Below are 16,470 nucleotides of genomic sequence, written 5' to 3' on the forward strand. Positions count from 1 at the left end.
CAGGCGTCGGAGCGGGCGGCCGCGGGCGCCGCCGCCTCCTCCTCCATGGCTGTTTACCCGGCTGCATTGTGGGAGTTTGACCTCCGCCGCCGCCAACCGCCGCTCCAGCCTGCGCCGCCGCCGCCGCCGCGCACGCCATGGGAGCCGTGACTGACGGTGAGGCCCGCCGCCGGCCCGCGCGGCCTGGCGCCGCTCCTGGGGTCCCGCCGGCCGCCCCGCCGTGTCCCCCAGCCGTCCCGGCCGCCGCGCCCAGCCTCCGCCGCCCTCGGAGCCACGCCGACTCCCGGGCCGGCCTTCCCAGGGGCCGCGCGAGGCACCGGGAGCGGGTGCTGGGCCGGCCGTCGGGGGCCGCGGGCACACGTGGGGTCCCCAGGGCTGGGAGCCGAGCGCGGGCGCGTGGATCCGGGGGCCGTGGAGGGAGGTCCCGGGAGCGGCGCGGGCTAGGGAGCGTGGAGGCCGGGGGTCCGGGGTGCCGCTGGGCCTGTGGGGTGGCTTCTTACAGGGGATGGGCAGGAGTTCCGGGGCCTGGGGCCTGGGGGTGGCTGCTTACACCTGGAGGGGTCCCTCAGACAATAGGCTGGATCGCCAGGAGGCCTTGGGATGTGGGTGGGGACAGGGGGCTGCAGCCTGGGTCCGAGAGGAATGGCTGTGAATGAGTGGAGCGGCTGGAGGGCAATCGGAAGTCACCTGGGAGATTCACTGGTGTGCCACCCTTATAGGATGAGGCCACCAGGGCCATGGGGACAGTGTGTATGTGTATGTGTGTGAGAGAGAATGTGTGTGTTGGGGCGGGTGGGTTTGTCAGCTGGAATGGATTGGGGAGGGCTGGTTTTGTGAGCATTTGTAAGGTGGACGGTCTAGGGACTGATCAGTAAGGGGACATTTTGGGGAATGGTGAACAGGCATGATGGGCAACTGGAGGAAGAATCTGGAAGGCTTCCTGTTAGGAAGGGAGGTTCTGGGGCACCTGGGAAGGGAAAGGCTGTTGGTCTTGATGCTATTTGTGAAGAGGCTGCTTCTGGACCCTGGGCGGAGAGGGTCCCAACATTAAGGAGCTAGGCAATGAACAGGGATAGGCCAAATGTGGGGACCCATAAGAAGTAGTGGGGGGGGGCAGTTAAAGGCCAGGGACTTTCATGGGGAATATAACTCTGCTTCATTCCGGTTTCTGTCTGTCTGTCTGTCTGTCTCTCTCTCTCTCTCTCTCTCTCTCTCTCTTTCTCTCTCTCTCGTTTTTTTGTTTTTGGTACCAGGAATTAAACCAGGGATGCTTGACCACTTACTGAGCCACATCCCCAGCCTTTTTAAATATTTTATTTAGAGACAAGAATCTCACTGAGACTTAGGGCCTTGCTAAGTTGCTGAGGCTGGCTTTGAACACGCAGTCCTCCTGCCACAGCCTCCTGAGCTGCTGGAATTATAAGTCTGCACTACCCCAGCTGGCTTCCAGTTTTGTTTATTCAGTAGATATTTATAATGCCTGGGCTAGCTAGGCCTTGCTGGGGTTTACAGCCTAGAACCAACAAGCAAGATCTTTTCCTCAGAGGTTACAGACTGGTGAGAAGGACACATTAAGTAATGAGTTGTAAGGGTTACCCATGTTACCACGTGGGAAGAGCAAACCTGGGAACTTTTGGAATAGGTTGTACACCGAATGAGTAGGAAACCTCTGTGAAGTAATTACTCTAATCCCTTTTTTTTTCCTAAGGATAAATAGGTATAGTTGGACTCGGTTTCCAGTTGGGAAACCACTTGTGCAAGAGCCCAAAATATTGGAAGGAGTAAAAAATGAGAAGTATTGGCTACAATTTAGAAAGTTGAGCCAAAGATTTTTAACTGTAATGGGAAGCCATTAAACATTTTTGATGTGGGTCATGTAATCAGATTTGCTTTTCTTATGTTGATTTACTTTGGGCTGTGGGCTAGAGATCAAACCCAGGGTCTTGTGTGTGTTAGGCAAGCACTCTATCACCGACCTACATCCCAGCCCCAGAATTGCATTTACACACACACACACACACACACACACACACACATACACATCACTGTACTGTGTGAAGCATGTTGAGGAAAAGTTGAGGTGCTAAGTAAATTCCCTGTCCCTTACTAACATGTATATTATACTTACACTATGTATCAGGCACTGTTCTAATTATTGCCCCCCTTTACAGATGGAACTGGAACCCAAAGAGATTAAGTAGCTTGTCTGAAGTTTCACAGGTAGTAGGTTAGAAAGCCTGGACCACAAACCAGGCAGACTGGTTCCAGAGTTCCTGCTCTTCACTCTTACGATGGTCCAAGTGAGAGGTAATGGGGCCTTGGACCAGGATGGAACTGACTAAGAGGGAATGCGGAGAAGTGGACAGGTTGGGAGGTATAAGGTAGGGTGCCAGGGCTTCAGTGCCTGAGTGAGTGTAGGAGAGTCAGGATGATCCCATGTTGTGACTGGAGTGACTCTGGGCCTACTAGGGCTACTTCTATATTTATTGAGAAATAGCACTCCAAAGGAGAGGTATTTTGTAAATGGGAGATGGAAAGGAGATGAGTTCTGGTAAATGTACTGCAGTCAAGTGCCCCTACATCCTTTGAGACCATGAAAATCCCCACTCTGTCACTAATATAAAGTGTCTGACCTCAGGCAGGTTACTTAGCTTCTTTGAACCTCAGCTTTTTTCTCTGTAAATCAAGATGGTGAAATCCACCTCGGAGGGTTGTTTTGAAGGTGAAATGCAATAAAAGCCTTTGCACTGAATCCAGTACATAGTAATGTTCGGTAAATAATAAATATGAGTTTTTACTAACCTCTGTTCTACTCTCCTAAGATGAGATCTGTGCCCTCTCCATCTTTGAATCTGCTCGTATTTCCCTTCCCTGACTTTTCTGCTCTTGGGGAGAAAAATGAACTGAAATGAGTAATGTTTGTGATTAGTCAACAAATAAGTGTTTCAGACCTTCTAAACACAACAGAGGAGGGAGGGCCTCAACTTCTGCTTGAGGGAGAGAGGTAATAGCATGCCATCAAATAAGTAAATAAGATAATTTCTGAGGAGAAGCATAATTAAGTTTTGAGAATAAATTTGATGGAATGATGATAAAGTAATGGGGGTGGAGCTGCCAACAGTTAGGATAACGTTGATCAGGTATGATGTCTCTGAAAGCTGACATTTAAAGTGAGATCTGAAAAGATCAACCACGTGAAGCACCCAAGAAAGTATTTCAGGTAGTGGCAAAGGCCTGAGGTGACGACAGACTGTACCTCTTAGGTGAAGATGGGGAAGGCCAATTGGGGTGTACCCAGGGAGAGGGATGTAAAGGGAGGGAAGCCAAGTGGAGCTCCTGATAACTGTGCAGGCTATGGAAGGAATGGGATTGTCCTCTGGGCACCTGGCAATGATTGGAGGATTTTAAGTAGAGAGTCAATGATCGCTTCATCTTTTAGATCATTCTCAGTTGCTGGGTAGTGAGTGCATTCTAGAAAGCCCAGAATGGAAGCTGGGAGCCCAATGTGAAGTATTTGATGTGAAAGACATGGGCTTGGGTTGGTGACGTCAGTGGAGAGGACAGTGAGCAGTGGAAGTTTTTGATATTCTGAAAACCTCTTAGAGGAGGACCAGTATTTGTCCCTGGTGCTTAGATGAGAGCCAGTGTGAGCAGGGTACGGCAGGGGCTGAGCCAGGAGGAATGCAAGTTTGAAGCCTCAGCAACTTAGGCCCTGAGCAACTTAGTGAAACACTATCTCAAAATAAAAAATAAAAAGATCTGGAGATGTAGCTCAGTGCTAAAGAGCCCTGGATTCAATCCTTAGTACCAAAACAACAGCAACAAAAAAAAAAAAAAAAAAAAAAACAGTATCCTTTTAAAACTGGGGTACCTGGTTAGCTTTGTCCTCATGCAGTCCTTACATCTGTGTATGCATATACAGAAACCCTTTATTTCTGCACCTAATTTGAGGAAGAACACTGCCTCTGAAGGAAGTAGAGAGGAGCACTATGTTGCCATCTGTGGATATTGGACTATAGATGTTATCACCAGCATTGTCATTTTATTTGGGGTGGGGGAGAATATTGGGAATTGAATCCATGGTTACTCAGTGGCTTAACCACTGAACCACATCTCCAGTTCTTTTTATATTTTTTTTAGAGAAGGGATCTCACTGAGTTGCTTAGGGCCTCTCTAAGTTGCTGAGGCTGGCTTTGAACTCAAAATCCCTGCTTCCTCAGTCTCCTGAGCCACTAGGAGCATTGTCATTTTATAGATGAAAGAGTGGAAGTCCTGGAAAGTTACTATCAAATTCCTTTATTCTCTCTCCCCTGATGTCACCATATCATTTGGCTAACTGAAAAATAGTTTGGATGTTGTCACTGTTAATTTAAAATATGTTAACAGTTTGTATCTTGGAGGTGCTAATTTAAAGAGTGTTAAACAGTGTTAGTACCCTGTTAAAAATCATTTTAAAAGCACTTTTTGCAGTACAGAGAACATTAGGTAGATCATTGATATGCCATAGCAACAGATGGAAGACGAGAAGGGGAGTGGGGTCATCTCTACGTTCCATTTAATAGAGCTTGTTGGTTTTGACAACAGATTTTTTTTTTTTAATCAGAAAGGTGTAATGCATGGATATATGCTTGTTAAAATTTGAAATAATGATTTTAATATGCCTATAAACAATATGACAGAATAACGGAATTGCACTATAACCGTATAATAATGTAATTCTGTATATTTTGTTATGAATACAGAGGTGACACCAGTCACCTATAAAAGAAAGATAATAGCACACTTTACAGGGTGTTTCAAGGATGAAGTGTGATACCACATGTAAAAGCACTTTGAAGTTGAGTGACCATTTAGTAGCCAAGCCAGGACACTTTTCAGAGTGAAAGGAGACACACGGGATGTATGTTCACCAAGAAGAGTGTGAACAGCGCTTAAGTATTTGCTGCTGCTGTTGGTGGGACAAAAATGGATTCCCTTTCTTTTTCCACCAGTGCCAGTAGATTTGTCCAGCTTATTCCATAATCCACTGTTCCAGCAAAAGGATAACTAATGTACTTCAACTGTTTCATATTTCTTTTTTTTTTTAAAGAGAGAGAGAGAGAGAGAGAGAGAATTTTAATATTTTTATTTTTTAGTTATCGGCGGACACAACATCTTTGTTTGTACGTGGTGCTGAGGATCGAACCCGGGCCACATGCATGCCAGGCGAGTGCGCTACCACTTGAGCCACATCCCCAGCCCCTGTTTCATATTTCTTTAGCCCAAATAGATAAGCAAGTTTGGCACTCCATCCTTGAGATGCACCATATTCTAAGCATTGAGACAGAAAAACAGAAGATCCCCACACTGTTTTTTTGCTTTTTTAAAAAAAAAATTTTAGACATTTTTGGCTTGAGAAATTTACTTTGACATCAGCAACTTATTTAGATTGATCCTAAGGATCTCAGGAGAGACGAGTATTTACGTGGAAGAATCAAACCATTTTATTTATTTTTCTTTCTGCCCATGTTTTATGTGTCTTTTTGACATTATTGGCCTTAAAAATTACTTTAATGATTTTTAAACTTTTTGAAAGTTTAAACTTTTTTAACTTTTTGAAAGGGGCCCAGAGTTACTTTGCCATAAGGAATCTTTAACAAACAAGCCACATATAATTCATGTTAATAACTCATGAGTAGTGCTGATCTAATGATGAATCTAACAGGAATCTGAACAAACATTGTTTTTGCATGGCCTTACCTCATCTTAATTTAATATCAATAAAATAATTTCCAAGCCATCTTTATTGTTTTTACAGGATGGGCCACAGCCCACCAGAATTACTAACGTAAGCAATCAGATTGCTTATGGAAGGCTTCATGTATGATAATTTATGAACTCAGTGTGTATAGCTTTAGATGTGTTCAGCATGGACCTAATTGTTAAAGCATCATTAACAATAACAAGGGTGTCATTAAAAATCATAATGCTTATACCATTTGTATAAGCATTTAAAAAATTTTCTCTAAAATTAAAAACTCTAAATTTAGAGATAATAGAAGCTGCTCTCAAATTGGGGCCACACCATTTTATTTGTTTTTGTTTCTGTTGGAGTTGTGTTCTGCGCTTTATATGTGTTATTTCAGTAATTTTTGTCTGCAGAGAGTTTTCTAGGTAGCAGCTATCTTAAAGTTTAAGCGAGAAATGCATAACCTTGGAATAAGTTAGAGGCAGAAGCAAATTTGTGAGGAATCATAATTGGAGAAAATTGTGTATGCATAAATGCATGAAATGTATCTACATAGGTATATAGATATGTCTAGATATACCTTTGACATGTACTTTTGAACATCTTTAGGATGAAACAAGTTGAGGATTAAATTCAACATAAAGATAAGGATAATATATTTTTTTGCTTTTTTCTACCATGAGCTGGGTCTGTGTCTTTCCATACCATGAAGTCTGCAACCCTACAAAGAAGATAGTTTTATTCCCATTTTACAGATGAGGTTAAATGTTGATCTGTGTGCATACACACAAAGTAGACATTAGGTGAATAATTAAACATTGGCTCCAGTTTTTGATTTGTATTGTAACCCAGGAGATTGTCTATGAGGAGGTGTGCTCAGATTGAAGGGGGATCAGGCCGACGGTGAGGAGGCCTGTGAGTGCCTAGACAGGGAATCCCCTCCCTGCCACAACTCATCTTCCACTTCCCTCTCAAGTCTCCCCCAGCGTTGGCATTGGCCCCTGCCTCTTCCTAACCAAGCCTCTGCTCATCCTAACCTGCCTCCCAGGACCTGTGATTCTAATCTTTAATTTAGGTCATGTTAACTCCTAACAGCAAGCACTTTGGCAGCCCCAGCCTTCCTGCTTCTGGGCTTTTCCTGGTTTTAGTCTATTTTGTACACTGCTCTCAGCTTGATCCTTCTAGAAACTTCTGCCCATGAATCTTTAGCAACTCCCAGTTACCTACCAGCAAAGCCTGGATTTAGTAATAGGACATTTATTAATATGCACTCTCAAAGTCCCACCCCACTGCCTGTATGATGCCAGGTCCCACTGTTTGACTTCTGTCATCTGTCCAGTCTTCCTGGTGTTCTAGTGCACTCAGGCCCCAGAACCTGTCTCTGGCTCCCACACTGGAGCTCACAGCTTTCTCCTTACCCAGGGTGAAGGAAAAGGACTTGAACTTTCTTTTGATAACAACTAGCTAAGTAGAGTGGCGCACACCTGTGATCCCAGTTGCTCGGGAGGCTGAGGTAGGAGGATAGAGAGTTCAAAGCCAGCCTCAGCAACTCAGTGAGATATATGTCTCTATATAAAAAATCTGGGGATATAGCTCAATGGTTGAGTGCCCCTGAGTTCAATTCCCAGTTCCAAGAAAAAGAAAACTAACATTTTGAATACTCTTCTGATTTATAAACCAAACAAAAGGATATTTTCTCATTTCCAGACTGTCTACCCCACTTACACTACCCGCTCTCTTGGTAACCCCTGTAATTAGTTTCTTGTCTGTCATTCCAGGGTATCCAAACAAATGTAAGCTCATAAAAATATATATTCTCATCTCCCCTGATTTTTGTTTGAAAAAGAATACCGTAATACTGTTCTCCACCTTTTATAACAAGGTATCTTAAATGATCTCTAGATCAATACATGGAGTACTTATTCTTTTTTCCTTATAGCTTCAGAGTACTCCCTCTTCTTCCTATGCTAAAATTTGTTTAATTTTCCCCTATTTATGTATATTTAGTTTGCTATTAGTATATGTTATTATAATGTTTCAGTGCATAATCCAGTGTCATATTGCTTAAGTACACTGGGTTGTTGAGTCAAAGGCTCTGTGTTCTTTGAAATTTTGATAGAATTGGTTGCCTTTCAGTTTTTTTGACTGATGATTTTTAAGTTCAAAAGAGCAACTCAGCTGGGCATAATGGCGCACAGGGCTCCAGAGGGTGGGGCAGGAGGCTCTCAAGCTCAAAGCCAGCCTCAGCAATTTAGTAAGACCCTGTCTCAAAATAAGAACTTAAAAGGGCTGGGAAGCACTCCTTACTTCAATCCTGGGTACCAAACAAAAAAAGCCACTTAGACTCAACCTCTTGATTTTCCCCAAACCAAAGGGAGCTGTACTCCTGATTTCTGCCAACGGCCTGTGGCACTCATTTAACAATCCCTGCCTCCCTGTGTGTGTATTCCTATGTGTGCTGTTTCTCCAGTGAGAGTAAAAGGGCTCAGGTCTTTATTTCATATCCTCAGAATTTGCTGAGGTACCTGTGGATACATCTGATTGGTCAGATATTCATGTCTTTTGTACAAGTAATCACCACTGTGGAAACGAAAATAAGGTGGTTGCTTGCTAGCCCTCGATAGTGGCTGGTTGAAACAAAGCTCTTTAGAAAGCAGATGGTCCTGTGCAGGAAGCACAAATCTAATTTAAGAATATTTATTGAACATTTGAATGTATAAGACATGGTGTGAGAGGCTTAGGAGGAAACAGAAGGAATAGGACATAGTGCTGGCCCTCAATAACCTTTCTCCCAAGTAGGGAGGATGAGAGGAACCTGGAGACTTGGCTGGTTTGGCCTGAACCGTGTTCTACATGTCTTTCAGGAAGACTTTTCTAATTGGTGTATTACATTATATATAGAAAACTGCACAGGTCTTAAAATAGCTAGAAGGATCACAAAATGTGTTTCAACATTTTTAGATGGTTATCAAATTTGAAAAAATCAGGTCTTATGATAGATTCCCCTTCCTCATATGCTTTCTTCCTGTTCCCCGAATGTATTTACATTCAAAATCCACTGTCCTCAATATTAAGCATAAGGCCTAGGCATCTGGGTAGAAGGTCGGTTTAGTGGGGAGGAAGGGACAACAGGGATTGAAAAGAGCAAAAATAACTAAGAGAAATTACTGGAATAATTGCTTAAGTACATCTGGGGTTGTTGAGTCAAAGGCCATATGTTCTTTGAAATTTCTATAGAATTGGTAATAGATTCTGCCAATTCTGCCAGACTAGCTCACCTGTAGATATTTCCTTTTATTTATTTATTTTATTTATGTTTTTTTGTTGTTTTGGTACTGGGGATTGAACCCAGGGGTTCTTAACCACCAAAGCCACATCCCCAGCCCTTTTTAATATTTTATTTAGAGACAGGTTCTCACTGAGTTGCTTATGGCCTCAGCCATGCTGTCTTTGAACTCTTAATCCTCCTGTCTCAGCCTCCAGAGCCTCTGGGATTACAGGAATGCGCCACCACACCTGGCTCCTTTTTGTTTTGTTTCATTTAAAAAATTGAAACATTGATGGTTTTTAAAAAATCATTTTGCATTTTAATCTCTTTGAGGACTTTTATTTTTCTGTTTCTTTAGATAACATTGTATGTGTTTAAAAACCAAAAGCATTAGTTCATGTTTTTAAAATATAAAACCTCTGACAAATCTATAGCTTGAGCAGTCTTTCAAAGCCATGCCTGACAACCAAACCCAATTCTAAAAATGTCTATCTCATGCTACCACAATATATTTTAAAACTGGAGTCCTCTGCCTTCCCAAGTTTTATCTCCGCTGCACCTGTGCTCAGAAATCCTCCTGCCTACACACAGGAACTATTGTTTAAAGATTTTGCTGTTGATTCATCATGCAGCCTCTCCAGGAATTATTTACATTTTAAAAATTCATTTTTTAAAAATGCATTTGGTTAAAAAGGAAACCAAAACCTCCCAAAATAAGCAAACATAATTCTTGTACAATGGCATGTAAGAAATTACATTTTTTCTCATCTCTTAGATGTAGTCCCTCTCATCTGAAACAACCACTATTACCAAGGTTGTTTTGTTTTGTTTTGTTTTTGGTATCAGGTACTGAACCCAGGGGCACTTTACCCCCAGGCCACATCCCACTTTTTATGTTTTATTTTGAGACAGCCTCTCCTAGATTGCTTAGGGCCTCACTAAGTTGCTGAGGGTGATTTGAACTCAGGATCCTGCAGCCTCAGCCTCCCAAGCTGCTGGGATTACAGGCATATGCCACTGCACCTGGCTGGCTATTACTAATTTTATGAATCCTTTCAAAGGTATTTTCTGACTACACTCATGCCTGTGTGATGTACATACACACACGCACACATACCCGGTCTCAGGCTCCTCCATTCTACACATAGCACAACACGTTGTGCTTCTCCACACGTTTTCGTTTTACTTAACAAAAATAAGATTTCTTGGCATCAGTATAGACTCCAATCTTATTTTTTTGGCTGCATACTATTATATGAACATTTTATAATTAAACCAGTCTCTTCCTGGTGAATATATAGGTTTGCAATATTTCAACTACAGACAGCACTTCTACAAACAACCCTTTATACCTTCCTTTGTGTGTGTAGGTGCACATATTTTTAAAGCCTCAATTCCTAGAATTAAACTGTGGAGTCAGAAAGGTGCGTGCAGTCTTCATCCCGTGGCCTTGGAGAGTTTGACAGTGTGCACCCTCTGGTATATGTGAGTGCAGTTTCCCAGTGCCTTTGCCAACCTTTTGAAAGGTCAGGTTTTTGTCTTTGCCAGGCTGATGGGAAGTGGCATTGTATTGTGGATTCCCCTGGCCTTTTTTGTTATGATCCTGGTCCAAACACGAGCTCAGGCCTGCCAGGCAGGCAGGTTGGGACCCCACTTGTTATAGTCACTGCGGTCCGTACTGCTTTTCTGTTTTTCTCTTTTCCTCAGGGCAAAATGAGACAGTTTTGTTAAAAAGAAAGAAAAAGAAAAGAAATTCTCTTGGGGAAACTTAAGATAACTGTATTCTACTTGTATTTTATCAGTTCACTCCCTTCCCCTGACCGACTTTTCTTGTCCTAGTCCGCCACTCTGTCTTTTTAAATATTCTTTCCTCTAACTCTTCTCACCACTGCCTTTCAGGACAAGGAGCCCCCCTTCCCATCAGGAATTGAACCCAGAGGCACTTGACCTCTGAGCCACATCCCCAGACCTTTTTATTTTAAAACAGGGTCTCACTGAGTTGCTTAGGGCCTCTCTAAGTTGCTGAGGCTGGCTTTGAACCTGTGCTCCTCCTGTCTCAGCCTTCTGAGCCGCTGGGATTACAGTTGTGTACCATGCCGCCCAGCCAGACAGGTTCTTCTTCTTCTTTTTTTTTTTTTTTCAAAAAAAAGTTATCCAAGAATTTATTTTCTTGGTTGCTTATTTATTTATTTTTATTCTACCTGAAGATTTTTCTTCTTTGCCTGTGATACCTTGACACACAATAGAAAATCACTTTGTTTTTTAAAAAAAAAACTTACACATATATACGTATTTGTAAGATACATCATACAATTTATCCACTTCACTTAACCATTTTTTATTCCTTTTAGATGCACATAACAATAGAGTGTATCTTAACATATCATACATACATGGAGTAGAGATTATTCTGATTAGGATCCCATTCTTGTGGTTGTCCATGGTGTGGGGTTTCACTGGTTGTGTATTCATATATGAGCACAGGAAAAGTTCTGCCCCATTCATTCTGCTGTCTTTCCCATTCCCATCTCTTCTCCCTTCCCTTCATTCCCCTTTGTCTAACCCAGTGAACTTCTATTCTTCCCTCCCCTTGTCATGAGTCAGCAACTGCATATCAGAGATAACATTCTGCCTTTGGTTTTTATGATTGGCTTATTTCACTTAGCACAATAATCTCCAGATTCATCCATTTACTGGCAAATACCATAGTTTCATTCTTCTTCGTGGCTGAGTAATATTCCATTGTGTGTATGCACCACATTCTCTTTATCCATTCATCTGTTGAAGGGCACCTAGATTGATTCCATACTTAGCTATTGTGAATTGAGCTGCTATAAACATGGATGTGGCTTCATCACTGTAGTATGCTGATTTTTAGTCCTTTGGATGTATACTGAAGAGTGGGATATAAGATAGCTATTTTAAAGTATACAATTCAGTATCATTAAGCATATGGACATTTCAATTTTTTAAATATTTTTTAGTTGTCTATAGACATTTATTTTATTTACTTATTTGTATGTGGTGCTGAGGATCAAACCCAGTACCTCACTCTACCACTGAGCTACAATCCCAGCCCCAAGCACATTGACATTTCAATAATTATCTTTTCAATGAGCATCTGAATAGTGATATTGGTTATTTGTCCTGAAAAGTCACAAGAGCCAAATGGTCATTTTAATTCACTTTGCCCTTCTCTCTTCCAGACGAAGTGATACGGAAGCGTCTCCTCATTGATGGAGATGGTGCTGGAGATGATCGAAGAATTAATTTGCTAGTGAAAAGTTTCATTAAGTGGTGCAACTCTGGATCCCAGGAGGAAGGGTATTCATTTCACTTGTCTCTATGCCAGTGTACTAATGTCATTTTAATAAGGTCCTGTTAGTGTTTTAAGTTTTCACTCACCAAATTGTCCACTTAAGTCACTTCTTGTCTCATTAAAAGATTTTTTTTTTTCTTACTTCTCTTCGGAGGCCTTATAAAACAAACATGTAGAAAGCAGGTAGAAGAAGAAATGAAGACTAAATTCAGGCTTGTTAACATGGTCACTTTTAGCAGATAGGTATTTAACAGGACAAGATAATCTAAATGAAACTTCTTTCCTTTGTTAATAAAGTTCCTGCAAGATATCTAGGTTTTTAACAAAATTCTTCCTCATTTGGATTCACTTTCCACAGAATAAGTGTAATATACATATAGAACGGGAAAACTATGAGAATAGAATTGTGAAAATAAGCAGACTTCTTAATCAAAATAATTTTTAAAAATGATTTAAACAATTCAGACAGATTTGCTTGAATTAAGCCTATACCGATAAAAACAATAGGCAATAGGCCCGTCTTACGTTTGTAACCATAGCTGGTTATAAAGGAAAAAGAAAACATAAGGGATGGATATTCTAGATTTTTTTTAAAGAAAACATTTGTCTCAGAATGTGATATAACTTAATTAGCAAAGCTTTGCCTGCATTAAAGTAGTTTAATTTTAGCAATCCACAAACATCTTTTTCCTCTTTTTTCCATCAGATATAGCCAGTACCAACGTATGCTGAGTACACTATCTCAATGTGAATTTTCAATGGGCAAAACTTTGCTGGTGTATGACATGAATCTCAGAGAAATGGAAAATTATGAAAAAATTTACAAAGAAATAGGTAAAAATAATAATGTTTGTGTATATATTTTTATTCTTTATGATCTAAAAGAAAAATACCTACTAACAATATTCTTGGGTTAGTGATAAAAGTTACTTACAATATTAATAGAATGCATACAGTAAGTGGTATCTGCAAAAGTTTATAGTGTGGTATGATGATTGGGGTTACAGCTACTTTTTTAATACCAGCATCTATTTAGTTAGCAATAGGACTTCAATTTAAAAACATGTTTTAAAATTGAAAATGGATGGAGATTATATGTGTTGTTATTAACTATCTTTTAAAAAATACCCTTTTATATAGAATGTAGTATTGCTGGAGCTCATGAAAAAATTGCTGAGTGCAAAAAGCAGATTCTTCAAGCAAAACGAATACGAAAAAATCGCCAAGGTAAGGGTTTTGAGGGATTTCATGTGCAAATACTTTACTACTGACTGGTATTTTCATGCAGTTTTTAATGTGAGGTAAAATCAGCAGCTAGAATGGATTTAATTGACCAAGAGAATCAGGATGGGACTGGGGCTGTGGCTCAGTGGTAGAGTGCTTGCGTGAGGCACTGGGTTTGATCCTCAGCACCACATTGAAATAAAATAAAGATATTGTGTCCACCTAAAACTAAAAAATGAATTTAAAAAAAAAGAATTAGGAGAAACATTTAATTCTTAAAACCATAAATAGAAAATAGAAAAAAAGGAATGATCTGCTGAAAAAAAGTTTTTGCTGAGATGTATTGATTATCCAGGTATTTCTTAGTACTACTTTTTTTCTGTCTTCAGACAATTTGCCTGAATATTTTGTTTAATCAGCAAAAGTGATTTAAATAAGTACACTAGTTATAGGGTCGATTTGTTTAATGAGAGAGAGAGGAGAATTTAAACACAGTTGGTTTTCATTAAGTATAAAGGAAGCAGATATATTCAGGCTGCCTAACTATATAACAAGAAAAAGTTAAAGTTTAGTTTTATTCTAATCTTTCTTTTTAACTAGAGTATACCCTTATCTAGTTCATAAACTTTCAAATAATTTTTTGGGGGGGTACCAGGGATTGAACTCAGTGGCCGAGTGCCCCTGAGTTCGATCCCTGGTACCGCCCCCCAAAAAAAGTACAATCATAATTATGATAATATATATTAAAAACTGGAAGAAAATAGAAAATGTAAACAGTTTTTTTGGGGTTGTGGGTTTTATTATCTAGGTTTTCTTTGTTTTTGTTTTGTGTTATACTGAATATCTATTATATTGTAATGGAGGTTTTTTTAATTTAAAAAAATCATGCTTAGTAATATACTGAGTTTCAAAACAATAAACTTCACGTTTTAGAGAGCTAATTAAGATAAAGTTTTATCCTGACCTCTTTTTTTTTTTCTTTTCTTTTAGTTCTGGGGATTGAATGCAGGGTGCTTTACTACTGAGCTACATCCCCATTTCTTTTTTTTTCTTCTTCTGGCCTCAAACTTGTAGTCCTCAGTGATAGAGCACTTGCCTCAAACGTGTGGGGCACTGGGCTTGATCCTTGGCACCACAAAAAAATAAATAAATAAAGTAAAGGTATTGTGTCCACCTACAACTAAAAAAAAACCTTGCAATTCTCCTGGCTCAGCCTCCATAGCTGCTAGAATTAGATGCACGCACCACTAAGCCTGGCTTATTTCCCCTTTATAAAAGGTGGCTTTTGTATTCAGTTCAAAGTATGTATGCTGAAGTTTCAGTGGCCAATTTACAGCAAAATATAATAACATAATAATTAATATCAATGTCATTATTTAAAAATATATTGCAAAGGATTTTGATTGAATAGGAGACTTTTAAGTGAACCTCACTATTTACCATTTCATAGAAATGTTAATATAAGCAATAAAACTTAATCTTAGAGGTCTCAGTGAAGCAGCAACAATCATCTTAACTTTGAAGTATTTTAAAGTTTCTGAAGTTTTTACCTTTAGAATGGTGAGGAAATTAACAAATTAACAGGAAGATATGTTTTTCTCACTGATTCTACCCCCTATCACCACCATCACACACTCTGGACAAAGAGTAAGATCCTTTTCAGATTCAGTCCACTTGATCGATAATGACTTATGCATAATGATGATGCTTATGCTGACTTCTTATATTCTGTACAGGACATGTTAGTGGAAAAACAGAATCTGGAGCCAAAATCCTTGTATTTATTAACACTTTTGATGTCACAGATGGTTATTGTTGTGGTTCAATCAAGTGGCATGGCAATACTCCCATCCATCGTTGTTTTCATTTCTTTATGTACCAGGAAAATGAGTAGGAGACATGTGTGATACTGTGCGTTTTCTTTTGATATTTAAGGTTTTTAAAAGAAAACTTGGTATATATTTTTATGTCTTTCAGAATATGATGCTTTGGCAAAAGTGATCCAGCATCATCCAGATAGGCATGAGACATTAAAGTAAGTTTAGAGCTTTTCCTTGCAAAGGAACTAACCTACATAAACCTACATAAACATTCAAGTATACTCATCTATACATTCCATTTTTATAAAATAAATAATGTGTCAAAAGGAGAAATCAAGATTTTCAACATTATATATCCTAACACTGTTTGATTAGATCCTTTTCTTTTTCCAATCTTTCTATCTATAGGTCTAAAATGCATGTGATGTGTCTCAATGGGAAAATGGATAAATAGAATATATTCTATTCATGTAATAAAATACTAAACAGCATAAACTTAATAAACTAGATATATACTTTTTTTTTTTCTCTTAGTACTAGGGATTGAACTCAGGGGCACTCTACCACTGAGCTACATCCCCAGCACTTTTTATTTTTAATTTTGAGACAGGGTCTCACTAAGTTACTGAGACTGACTTTGAACTTGTGATTCTCTGGCTTCAGCCTCCTGAGTCTCTGGGGTTACGGGTACACCACCAGGCCTAGCTAGACATATACTTTTACAACACAGATCCCCCCAAAAAAATCAGTGAGGAAAATGACAGACACATAATGAGTTTTAAATTATTTCTAATTTTCTACATACATATAGAAAATAACCATTTGTAAAAGTTAGAAAACACCTACCAAGTATTATTTATTAATACTATACATTATGAGAAACACAGATACATGCATTAAAAAGGGATTGGAATGATGCAATGACTGTGTGAATGGAAAATAAAGGACAAAAGAAGGCCTGAGGTAGGGGACTAGAGAAGGGGTGGGGAGGGAGGTGAAGTTCAAAGGGTATTTCAAGTTAATCAGCAGCAGGTTTTGTTTTTGATTTTGTTTTTTTTAACTGAAGGAAAATATTGAAGTTAGTATGATAAAAATGCACCATTTCTTGAGT

The 16,470-nt window shown here is 39.8% G+C and overlaps 1 protein-coding gene across 2 annotated transcripts in view; it reads left to right on the top strand.

The window, feature by feature from the left end:
* Window positions 1-16,470, top strand: part of Thoc7 (THO complex subunit 7) — an 18,846-nt gene continuing 2,376 nt past the window's right edge. Inside the window, exons 1-5 of one of the 2 annotated variants that reach the window (XM_076870464.1) lie at window positions 1-156; window positions 12,203-12,320; window positions 13,022-13,149; window positions 13,456-13,542; window positions 15,517-15,574. In XM_076870464.1, the coding sequence (XP_076726579.1) occupies window positions 138-156; window positions 12,203-12,320; window positions 13,022-13,149; window positions 13,456-13,542; window positions 15,517-15,574 (410 nt within the window). In that variant the 5' untranslated portion in view covers window positions 1-137. Of the gene's footprint in view, window positions 157-5,144; window positions 5,206-12,202; window positions 12,321-13,021; window positions 13,150-13,455; window positions 13,543-15,516; window positions 15,575-16,470 lie in introns of those variants that run through there. The other variant, XM_076870544.2, reaches the window with a different exon arrangement.

Source organism: Callospermophilus lateralis, chromosome 1, assembly GCF_048772815.1.
Source record: "Callospermophilus lateralis isolate mCalLat2 chromosome 1, mCalLat2.hap1, whole genome shotgun sequence".
Classification (NCBI taxonomy): domain Eukaryota; kingdom Metazoa; phylum Chordata; class Mammalia; order Rodentia; family Sciuridae; genus Callospermophilus; species Callospermophilus lateralis.